This window comes from Lepidochelys kempii, chromosome 6 (genome assembly GCF_965140265.1).
Source record: "Lepidochelys kempii isolate rLepKem1 chromosome 6, rLepKem1.hap2, whole genome shotgun sequence".
Taxonomy (NCBI): domain Eukaryota; kingdom Metazoa; phylum Chordata; order Testudines; family Cheloniidae; genus Lepidochelys; species Lepidochelys kempii.
In genome coordinates, this window is record NC_133261.1 from 48,218,326 (window position 1) to 48,231,139 (window position 12,814).

General features: G+C 42.0%; 1 protein-coding gene across 6 annotated transcripts in view; it reads right to left on the minus strand.

The window, feature by feature from the left end:
• NELL1 (neural EGFL like 1) overlaps window positions 1-12,814 on the minus strand; it is a 430,169-nt gene that overhangs the window by 330,408 nt on the left and 86,947 nt on the right. For all 6 annotated transcript variants that reach the window (XM_073347842.1, XM_073347838.1, XM_073347837.1 and 3 more), the window contains exons 6-7: window positions 9,125-9,197; window positions 6,405-6,487 (exon numbers count right to left, since the gene is read on the minus strand). In XM_073347842.1, the coding sequence (XP_073203943.1) occupies window positions 6,405-6,487; window positions 9,125-9,197 (156 nt within the window). The remainder of the gene's footprint in view (window positions 1-6,404; window positions 6,488-9,124; window positions 9,198-12,814) is intronic.

Here is a 12,814-nt window from a genome sequence, read left to right on the forward strand (position 1 = left end):
CAAGAAATTGCCATATTTGCCTGAAGAATGCTATGTAATAGTGAATGGGAGGGGAGACTGTCCATGTAACAGCAAACAGGAGGAAGGGGGTCCATGTGATGGCAAAGATAAGGGAAGGTGATCTCTCCAAGTTGTTGTCCATACTATGAGTAATTTATACTTTTCTTCTGTGCACATGCTCCTTCCCATCCTCCCCAACACGCCCACACAGATTATTGTCACCGTGTTCACATAGGTAATCTCAGGCTTTCCCCAAAGAATACTCCATGCAAATGAAGATTCCGGAGTGATCTGTAATATCGTGGCCAATCGCCCCCTGCCTCGATCTTCCTCAATCTACCCTTGCATTGAAGTGCCCACATTCTCTATCCTATGTGACCGAGCAGGGCTTTTCCCTATCTTAACATACACTTGCTATCATGCCCAGTCTCCTTTAAATAGATTTGTCCAGACATAAGCACATAACAGATTAAAACAAACAGTTCCTCAGCTCACCCTTTCTCCTAGGATTTCACAACCTCCCTTCCCAGGGGTCTCTTGCAGCTTCCCAGTGCCAGCCAGCTCCCTTCTTGCAGCCAGTTCTCATTCAGCCAGCTCTTTTCCTCTTCTGGAACTCCAACCCCAGGACCACCTCCCTGAGCACTTGGCCCTTTGTTCCAGGGACCCACCGCAGGAATGGGCTGCACTCTTCTGTGGTTCCTCTCCCCAGGCAGAGCCTGTCCCAATCATGCCTCCTCTTCTTGCCCTCTGACAGACCCTTGTAGTTCCACATATAGCCCTGACCTCTTTCACTGGTCCATGCACTGGGACCAGCTACCCTGTGATGGGGTCCAACACAGAGAATAAATATCCCCCAGTACATATCTACCACATGTAAGATCCTCTGCTATGCAGAATAAGAACCAAATTACTCAGTCCCGTTTACTAACTCTTCAAACTTCCTGGCAGGACTCAACTTCCACATCCTTCAAACACCAAAACGGCCATCTCTCCCAGAAATCCACAAATCCCAGAGCAGGTGGGAACTTCTCAAAGGGCCAAATTCTGATGCTTTTACTCACATTAAGCACCACATTACTGCATGAGTAGTCCCACCGTAGCGAATGTATCAGAATCTGGCCCAAAGTGAGATGAATGCTAGCCCTGATCACTCTTACAAATGGCATACTACGGTATTTTACAGGATTGTTAAAACATTACAGCTTACTATAGCATTTTTGCACTGTTTAGAGAGACCACTGTACAGTACTGTAGTATTTTTATATTGGTATCTACCCGCATTTTATATATTTGCAAAAAGGCTCTCAAGACTTCCACCATTATCCATTTTAATGGGAATATTCCAACCTGCCCATCAATCCTCATTATACTCCCTGTCAGGTAAATCTCAAACACCAGCAGATTCAGGAACAAAGATGAGCAGAAGATACTAGGGAAACATCCTTATTTCCCACTCTTCAATCCTCCAGAGTAAAGGGCCTTGAGGAAAAACTTCTGATTTTCCTTAAATTAGGATTCTGGGATATTACTGGAATTGACACTCAGCCCTCCCAAAGCCAGCATGATCTTGTGACTTCAAAAATGCTTTTCATACTTTAAAGGCAAAAATCATCTTATTACTGAACTGCTAATCCTGCCAGTTTGCAGCAGTGACCTGAAAAGGATTTCTATATTTATAGTGTATAAAATAGAATATATTTCACTGCATTAAAATTGTGTTTAATCTATATGTTTTGTTGCAGTTTATTTAACCTGTACCTTTTCTTTAGTCTTTATTTTTAACACAAAAAAGTAAAATTCATCATTTTTATTTCTTATAATGATTCTGTATAAACTGAACACAAAAAGAGAAAGGATGTTATACAAAAGCCAGGTTTGAAAAAGGCATTTAATTCTTGATTTTTTTGGTGTTGATTCCTGTAACAGCACTAAAGAAGAGAAGCAAATGCCAATACTAACCAACTAAAAGTTGCATATTTTGTGACTTTCATTGTTGCACTGAATTTATATAAATTCATTAATAAAACACAACATCTACCTCTTACGCTGAAGAACGACTCTGGATGTAAAATGAATCTATTAGTAAATCAGAGATGTGTATGGTCATTACCACCTTCGGCATGTATTTATCTTTGCAACTATACAGAAAATGTCAGTGTTATCTTTATAGATATGAAGACCTGCAACAATGAACTTTCTGATAGTAATAGGTCAACAGATGTATCTCAGCACACAGAGGTTTATCTTTTTTGAAATACTATTTAGTTGGCATTTGCTATATGGAATAAAATAGAAATGTTCCATTTGTATTTAAACTCTCAAACATAATTGAAAAATCACCATTAAGCAAACAAAACAATGATATCCTCAAAATTACATGAGTTACAAACTGAAATGCCATTCCAAATGCTGCCAATTTTGCATTAATAGATTTGTCAAAGATTTGAAAAATCAGTGGAAATTCTCAGGCTCTGAAGTCTTGGATGGATTAGGAGTAGGAATGAACCAATGGGGTGTGGAATGTCACTCCACTACTGAGCCACCCATTTCTAGTCTGAACCTAATTTCCAAGTTATTTGAAAATTCAGAAATATATTCAGAACTATTTCTCCCATCATTTTTTTCATTTTTCCAAACCAGAAGATAAAGAAAAAGACTGTTCTTATGATATATTACTTGTGGGCCATCCAGATGCAGGTACTACCAGAAATATTATGAAGAAAACTCCGTTCTCATGAGAGCTTCAGAGAACTTTTTGAGTCAAAATGTTCAGGTATTTCAAACAAACATTTGTGACCAAATAAATCAAGTGTGTAACCAAGCTAATAGGGTTACGTCAACAGTAAATTCTGCCCTTAAACATTTTGGCATTTATGCCGACCAAACCAAGCACTGAACCTTTTGACTGTTACCCTGTTAAGATTTGGCAAGTAGTAAAGTTTATTAGAAGTTTTGGGCTGGAAATCTCCAGTAACTATCTCCAGCCACTAAAAGAAACATCTGATTACAATGAAAAAGACACTTCCTAGTGTGACCCCCTAGTTTATTAAAAAGGAACTGCATTCCATTTTCAAAGACCCTTGTTTCAGTAGAGTTATACTGATTTACAGTAGCTGAGGATCTGACCCATTTAACACCACCTAACATTCCATATACAGCATAGTAATTGGGCACGGTGAAAATTAACCTGTCCTTCTTGTCCCAAGTTAATTTATATTTTAACTAAGTTGTTAACAATTTGATCTATTACCTTTTTCTATTTAAGGTTGCAAAATTAAAGAGATGAAACAGCGGAGTGTAGGGGGTAATGCAAAAAGTTCAGACTCCTTCCCCACCATGAAAAGCTACACTTCTATGCATCTTTAAAAGCAACACATTGCCTAGTTCAAATTGACTTCAAATCTTTGAAGACTGCGGGGGAAAGACGGTAACGATACTTAGTTCACTACATGCCTTACTTGTCATCATTTGTAATTATCTTGGTTACATACTGACATTGCAAACACCATTCATTGTTGGGTTTGGTTTTTTTTGAGTCTGTAATTAAATTGTAACCAAATGCAAATCTACAGACAAATTCAAGCTTCTGGTATACCACAGCCTAAAAGCAACAGCTGGACATGGAAACATGGAACCAATTTTTGTATGCTGCCAAGTTCACATTCTGCAACTCTCTGAATGGGGGAGGGAATTAGGGGTCACTGTTATGTATTTCATAATACATACTCTTATACATTAGTGTATAAGACTGCAGAAATATCACTTAGGACCTGAGTTTGCTCCCTAGGACTGTGATGTGAAAATCCACCTCTAAAATGTCGGTTTTCAAATCCCACCATCTTTAATTTGCATTTGTCTCACAATTAAAACTTCTTGCACAGCTATGTGTGTTCTTTCTGGACAACAGTACTTCTACAGCTAATGCAGCAAAACACTTAGTTAATGCATTACTAAGGAGTAAAACACCTTATTGGGGGAAAGGAACAAGACAAAAAGGTCATCCCAGCACTGCTGTATGGGAACATGCAATCTTCAGAGTATCAACAGCATGTTATTTGGCCCCAAAAATGTATTAGCAAGCAAAAAATATAATTAACAGCAGAGAGAGCAAGTCACTCAATACAGTACATAATTGGGACTTGCTCATACCACCAACAGGGCTTAAAATAAATTACCTCTATTTCACATTTCCAGCAGTAAAGTGAACTAAAAGCTTAATGTTTCTTATTCTCTGAGTGAGCCTGTCCAAAATATGCCAGTTGGGTGAACAGTGTCAGTATAATGCAGACGTGCTTAAAATTAAAACCTGTCTTTTTAGGAAGGAAAGAGTTCTAAGGGCAGCTGAGGAGGTACAATTCACAAGTTAAAAAATATCATGAGTTTACCATCTGTATAATACACAGGGTTACTACGTAGATTATACTTTGGGAAAATCATGTTCAGTAACTATGCTGTAATTAAATGCACCTACAGGTGATTCTGTAGTTCGATATTGATCAAAAAGTAATTAGCGTATAAGCAGCGCATCAGGTGAGATAACTAATTCTTGTTTAGATGATAGAATTAATCATAGGCCAGATGGTTTTGCCAATGTTAACCACATGGAGCATTCCCAAAGGAATAGTACACACCAATTTACGAGATGCAAATCAGGACTGCCACTCTGCTTAACTCACTGCACTTAGGGCTTACACTACCGCTTAAGTTGATGTAAAAGCCATGTAAAAGTCGGTGTGAAAAAGTCAACCCTTGAGCAACGCAAGTTACATCGAGCTAAGCGCTGTTCACACTAGCGCTATGTTGGAGGGAGACAGACACTCTCCCACTGACATAGCTTCCGCTTCCCGCTGAAGTGGAGTAATTATGCTGACGGTAAAATGATCTCCTGTCAGGACAGCAGATCTTCACCGCACGCGCTACAGCAGTGCAGCTTCATCAGTGTAGCGTGGTAGTGTAGACTAGCCCTTAGATATATTTACAGTGAAAAGAAGAATAGGTTTATTGTCAAATAACAGAGATTCAAATAGAAGTAAGAATACTGATTACATATAAACAAAATGATTACATATAAAACAAAATCATAACATGCTTTCTAAAACCTAAACTTAACTCCCATCTCCTAAAGGATAGCTTATCCCAAGTCCTTTTCCCAGCATTTTCAACCAGGATGGCCGAGAACCTCTTTTCATAAAATCAAGTCTGCGGCAGCTTGTCTTCCAAGACTGAAGGATGCCTGGTGTACTACCATACTCCATTATACCCCTGGCTGTTTTTGTTTTTTCGTGCAGCAGTCACTATCTGTTCATTAGCACTAGACTCAATATGCAAATAGACTTCCATTGTAAGAAACAAACAATGTGCAATGGTCAGCCAGGGAGATAAAAGTGTCTACCACCTCCTGTCTGGAAAAATCGGTCTCAACACATGCTACCTTTGAGTGACATGCCTTTAACTACAAGGCCTTAAAAAGATAACATACATAACTCCTTACACATTATCTGCTCATACATTTCACAATGATTGTGATGACACTCTTTCAATAGAGGCCTTACATGACCCCTTTTGGTGATCCTTAATCTGTGTCCTCTGCCACTGAACACCAAGAGGTCCTTGGGTCACACCCCTTAACACAGATCACCCCATTCCTTACCTAGCCCCCAAACTCCATAAGCAGCCTCAGTTGGAGGTCCAAAGGCTAAAACAAGAACTGGCTGTGGGATTGTAGCAGAGCTAAGGGAGAGGAGTATCTTCCCATTCACCCTTACCACCACCACAAGGCAGCAGAGAATTAGTGTAGCCTGGACCTGTGTTAATTCCCTTAAAAGCATGTGTTGAAGAGAGAAAATGCAGTAGCTCCAATGGAATTGGGTATTTGGGTGAGCCACTGTGGTCTCCAGAACTGGCAAGGAGAGACAAAGCCTCTGTATGAAGACCCTGCCCTAACCTCCTGAAAATTTCAAAGAACCCTCAAGTTTGGGGGGTAGTGCCGCTGCCCATTCCACTTGGGGTAAATGCGCACATACTGCCAGTTTGGGAAAACCTCAGCAATGAGATCACTGGGGAGTTTACCCTTCTTTGTACCTGCACTTATCTGCTGGCATGTAAAGGGACACATTCTGTGGTTTCTTTAAAAATCAGACCCTTCAGTAGTAAGCATGTTTGTTATTACACATTCTTTTAATTAACAGGCATTTGTAAATGTCCTCTAAAATACTACAGAAGTTGGATGAGGCTTTAGTGGCATTATGGAAAATCCACTACAGGTAGCTCTATTGGAAGTAAGAATAAAGCTCTACTAGGATAGCGTAAAGCAGAAGCAAATGTGTAAATGCTTTTATAGTACTCTCAACATGAGGGAAATGAGGGACAGGATGAGGAACTGATAAGGGGATTCAGGTACTTACTTTTGCAGTCATTTTTGCCAGGAGCTCTTGTAAATCCATGATTCCTTGCACCAGACTTAAGAAATCACTGCAGGTTGGGCATGCTCAATAAAGGAAGTGGGGGGAAAAAACCATAAATCAATGAAGACTGATATACTGTTAAAACTTCATTAATTTGTGTGTGACGGTGCGTCAGTGCCCTGTACTGGGACTGCGGGGGCTAACTCCTCACTGTGGACTCAGGAAGCCACGCCTCCACAGCCCTACTGGGCATACTCGAAGTGCAACACCAGTATAAGAGGGAGCAGCCTGGCAAAGTCTGGGCTGACCGCTGCAGGGGAAGGAGGTGTGCCAACAGCTCCTGCTGCAGGGCCGCAGGCACTTCATGACATGGAGGCCAGCCATGCCAGCTGACAGCAACCCTCAACCACTGACAGGGCCCTGGTTGGGACTCGGTGGAGAGAGAGGACCCGTATCCTGACCACCGCCAACCTGGTGGGGGCGGCCCAACCTGACAGTGACTGACTCGGGCCACTAGGCCGCACAGCCCCAAGCCTGGGAGCAGTTAATGACTTGGGTCACTAGGCCGCACAGCCCCGAGCCTGGGAGCAGTTAATGACTCGGGTCGCTAGGCCGCACAGCCCCTTGGCGGACCTAACAAAGAGCTCTCAGCCCCACAACGTACAGTGGTCAGCCAAGTGCGAGAAGGCCTTCCATGAATTGAAGGACCAATTAAATTAGGGAGCCAGTCCTTTTTCACCCAAACTTCAACAGGCCTTTCATATTACAGTCTGATGCATCAGAAGTAGGATTGGGAGCGGTGTTGTCCCAGGAGGATAAGGGAGAGGAGCATCCAATAGGAAACTCTTCCCCAAGAGAAGAGGTATTCAACGATAGAGAAGGAGACCCTAGAGGTGAAATGGGTGAACATCACCCTGAGGTACTACTTGCTGGGGAACCCCTTCCAGTTGGTCACCGACTTCGATGGCTTAACATTATGAAGGACACCAATGCCAGAGTCACGAGGTGGTAACTTTCACTCCAGCCATACGACTTTCAAGTTCCCACCAACCCAGTAAGGCCCACACAAATGCAGACTTCTTTTCCTGGTAGGAGGGGAAGATGTGGAAGAGGGGCCACCAGCGGGGACCCTCTCAAAGGGGGTGTCTGTGACAGGGCGTACACACCCCACCCTGGGATTGCAGGGCTTAATCCCTCACTGTGGCCTGAGGAAGCCACGCCCCCATGGCCCTACTGGGCACGCTCGAAGTGCAACACCAATATAAGAGGGAGCAGCCTGGTTCAGTCTTGGCTGACCACCATACGGGAAGGTGGTGTGCTGATGGCTCTTGCTGAAGGGCTGCAGGCATTTCATGATGCGGAGGCCAGCCAGCTGACAGCAACTCTCAACCCCCAGGCTCTGGACTCTACCAAGGGAGAAAGAACCGGCAGAACTAGGAAGCCACAAGATGCGGAGAAGCGGGTCGGAAGTAACCCAGGGAGTCTTTGCGGGGAGGTGGACAACTGGAGGTTAACTTGGCGTGTTTCAGACAGATCCCCGCCACACTGATGGCAGGCAACCCTGCCACCAACAGGGCCCTGGGTTGGGACCCAGTGGAGAGGGAGGGCCTGGGTCCCCGTATCCTGGCCACCGCCTCTGGGGTGGTGGCCCAACCTGACAGAGACTGACTCCAGCCACTATGTACGGGGAGACTTTGGCAAACCAGTAAAGTGCCTGCAACTACTATGGCGTATTGCTACAAGCAACCAAGTCAGCAGGCTGTAAATTAGCCAGGTCAGTAGGCTTAGCTTAACCAAGGCAGGAGGGAGGGGGTTTTTTGGGTGCCACAGAAAGGGCAGCTTGACCCCGCATCCTTCCTGATAAGAATTGAGTTGAAATTGCTGATACATGCATCTTAGAAGAGCAGGATGTGCCCCAGGAATGTCTATTGGGGCCTCAAGGCTGTAAACTCTGGAAAACCCACACCTGGTTAATCGGTAATCAGAAGGAGCCTCTTGCTTGCCCATTGGAACTGCTTGCTTAACAAGTTTTCTTTAAGGGACATGTCATTCTGTTACTAATATATAAATAAGGGTGAAAAGTTTGAGGTAGTCTGAGGGACTCTTCAGGACTGGACTCTCCCTCTGGATGCATCTTGTGTTCCCCACTAGCAGACAGGCTGCCACTGTGCCACTCGAGAGCCACGCTCAGCTTTGATAATTATCAAGGGTTGGGGGTGTTGCAGACGTGTGTATAAGTGCTTGAGACTAAGTAAAGTTTAGCTTTAAAGGAAAGCGCTCGTGTTGTCCTGTTTGTGCCAGCCATCTATCGGCCAGACAGCCGTGTCTCCCTTGATTTATTTCCTGACACCACCTCGCACAGTAAAAGTTACCAAGAGCTTTGGGTTGAAAGAACTCCGGGTAACAGCTAAGCCGCACAGCCTTGAGCCAGGGGGCAGTCAGTGACTCTAGCTGCTAAACCGCACAGCCCTGGCTGAGGGTGGCTGGCACAACTGTTGGCCTATCAAGACTTGTGCCCTGCCCTGGGAAGAAACAGGGCATGCCTGACCCACAACAGCATTGCTTATCTTAACATAAATGCAATTTCTTAGAGTTTCTACTTCCCTGGACTGACCATATTGAAAGTGTACAAAGATGATACAGGACAAAGCTAAGCATTATCTTTAAAATATAGAAATCATTAATATTTAAATCTTCAAAGTAAATAAATTGCTACTTACTGCGATTCAGATTAGGGCACTGTGTTATATATCCATTGGGCATAAAGATTATTTTCACATCTTGAATGATACCCTTTGTAAAAGAAAAGATTGCTGGTAAATATAGATTGTAGTCAGACAGTTAAAACTTCCAAGATGCTTCTCAAGTTTTCTGCCAAGAGGCCATGAATAAATGATCAGCTTATTATTTTTGGTTGATTGGGTTTTTTTTGTTTTTTTTTTTTTTTACAAACAAAGAGGGCCACCCTAACTGAACAATTCAGGTAAAGCTGAACAAGATATGAATGATTACAAAAGCTTCCCTTTGTCCAAGAAAAAGGTTTACGGCATAGGATTTGATAAAAACATGCAAAAATTGCCCACTACCTAGAAATAAGAAAAGTTAGTCTCTAAGGTGCCACAAGTACTCCCTTTCTTTTTGCAAATACAGACTAACACGGCTGCTACTCTGATACCTAGAAATGTTCTTATTAATGCCTTTAGCCAAATTAGCCTAGGAGATCAAACCATATTTAAAGGACATTTCATAATGAATTCTCTCTGCTGCTCTGTTAGGAGGCAATCTTGTTCCTAACAAAGGTAAGGAAGGTCCCCTGTGCATACGGGATGGAGAGGGGGCAGGATTTAGGAGTTATATAGAACTCAGCACTGGAGAAAGTCCCTTCACAACAGCACACATGGGGTTTTGGAAGCTGGGCAGTGGCAGGCTGGGGAAGTGAAAGGGTTGAACTATCCACCACTGTTGAATCCTATGTCATTTCTCCATATGCATGAAGCACTCTTCCACGCAATGCAGCCTGTTATTTCAGATCTTGGTAGAGTGTAATCATAGCCCCTTTCCTGTGTATCTTCCCAGAATTCAGACAAAACACAGACGGTGAGTTCTGGGGATTGGGGTTTGATCCTTAGAGCCAAATCCTGAAGCTTTTTCTCTGGGCCTGACTCTACGAGGCACTTATCTTCCACAACATCCACTAGATTTAATGGGAGTTCAGCATCTTAGATGATCTCTTATCCCTTAATGAACTTTAAAAGAACTGGGAATTTTCCTGGAGAAGTCCAAGTATCTCACTGTAAATCAAAGAGGGTTTATGGATCTGCCTCTCACCTGATTTGGAAGAATCTCTCTAATTCAAGAAGAAATTTATCATCAGGTTTGCTGTCTTAGAATGAAAATATTGATTTGGGTGTATTCTGGTTTTATTTTCAGTTAAATTGTGATAGAATAGACTCTGCAAAGCAGATGGAAGACATAGTAGCTTGCTCAGAATACTGAGGTTAATCTATAAATAAAATATAGGCCTCAGATAGTACTTGAAGCCTTGCAAATGCAGTAACATTTAACATTTATGTGTTCATTTTCTAAAACAGCAAAAAGTAATCAGCAAGCCCTGTTTCCTGCTTGTTATTTCAAGATCAAATACTAATTGAAAATATTAATAGAAATAACCAGATCACACCACCTCTGTAGCAGAAGAATATACATTTATTAACCTTTTCATCTATGAGAATAATGAAGCCATCACAATAAGAAGTAGTGATACTGTCACGGGTTGGGAAAGTAGCCTATAAAACAATGCTGAATGTTACTTACTTTACTTCTTTCCAGTGACCACTGGTGAACAATTAACAGCTGCAGCACATAAATGCATTTTTAAGGCTCAGTTCTTTCCAATGAAATGATTAAAGAAGCATAAATCAGATTACAGACTTCCACCACACTGTCACCATAGTGACAGGAGCCCATTCAGGAAAGCACACAGGCTGTTTCAGGAAAGAATCCCTGTTCAAGAATAGTGTGTGCTTCAAGTTAAGTACATGTTTAAGTGCATTACTGCAATTCGGATAGGTTTATATTTAAATATAAAAATACACACTCATTTTATTTATTTACTTCAATGTAAATGATGATTTAAAAGATGCCTATCGAAGGCACTAGGCACTCTAACAAAGAATGAACAATACAGTCTGGAAATTATATTTTTAATGTATATAATCATATACATGACAGGTACAGATGAGCTAGTGTGGTCAGGCACAGATGGGAACTTTCCCATTAACTTCAATGGGAGCAGGATTTGCCCAATGTCATTTTTGTAAGAGGAAAAACTTCATTACAGACTGAAGTTCAGCATAATCGGAATTGTTGCAATGCATTTAAACAACCTTGGACTTCCATGCTACTTCACTATAAATGAAGTTTCACTAGATCAGAGTTTTCTATATGGGATATTGAGCGTACAAAAACTCCCACGGGGCCAATCTTAAGGTCCTTTGATGTAAATAAGGACTGAGTAAAAGCTAAGAAAGGACCTCCGGTTTTAGCCTGTGATGTGAGCTGTGGTTGTTCTGCACCTGTCAGGATTTTCCTCCTCAGAAGTGGGTATCACTACATATGGTTTTCATATGAAATATTTACCTAAACACACCCTTAGGCAGACTCCTTCATCTGCATGAAGTCCCAATGAAGTCAGCAGAGTTCCACACTAGTGGAGACAATGCAGGAGCAGAGCCTTAAATATCCATTCCATATGAATTTGATAGAAAAGCACTGGGGTGTTTATAGCTCCTTTCATATTCTATATAATGAACTACTCCATTAATGTTATATGAAAAGGTTGATGCATTCAGGGCCCTCTAACACTTTAACCTTCTGCAATTTAATTCACTTGATTTCATACTGCTATTCTCACTCTTTAAAACCCACTTCTTTCACAAAGCCTTCTTATGGTAAACATATCATTTTCCTGTGCCCGAACTGCTGCCCTCTGTATCATATTTATTCGATTTAGATTATATGGTCTTTGGAGTGGGAACCTTGGCTTTTTATATGTAAAGCACTTTGTGCATGCTTCGTGCTGCCACACAAGTATGTTCTATTCATTTATTTATCAATATATATATTTCCAAAGCTCTTATTCAACATTGTATCTGGGCACTGCACAAGGGTTACATAAATTATTGAAGAGGTGAGGTTTTCAGCATGGTCTGAAGTTAGAAAGGGTAAAATTCTACCTCATCTCCTCAGGGGAGGGTGTTTTAGAGTTTTGGGCCCGCTACCAAAAAGATTCTTCCTCAGGTTCCCTTCAGTTTTGTTTCTTAACCCGACTCCAGTATCATCCCTAGCACACAGAGATGATCTTGCTACTGGCGTACACTGAAGAAACCTGAATGGTCAACAAATGCTATCCTTGTTTTTCAGAAAGAATAATTCATGCACTTCCACTTGTACAGGAAACAAAAACAACATCTTGTCTTTGTTATTAGCTCGCTCCACTGTCTACCTCGAGTCAGTATCCTGGAAGGGGCAGGGCACCTCCTGTGAGATGGTGAGCATCCTTAAATTCCACCGACCTGAATGAGAGTTGAAGTCATTCAGCACTTTGCAGAACTGGGGCATTGGAAGGGCAGAACTCTGAGGTATTGGTACAGGGTAAGTTACATATTGTTAGATGTTCATATAAAGGGCCAAATTCTGATCTCCTCTTATGCTGAGCATCCCCTCACTCCACCAATAGTCCCACAAACTCAAATGAGACTACTTGTGGAGTAAGAAGTCACTCAGTGTAAATAAGAGGGTCAGAATCTGGCCCATCATGACTTAGATCCTTACATGACACTTCCATAAAAGTGCATGAGGAACAACAGGAGAATCCTCACCCAACACGGACATTAATGATATTCATTTAA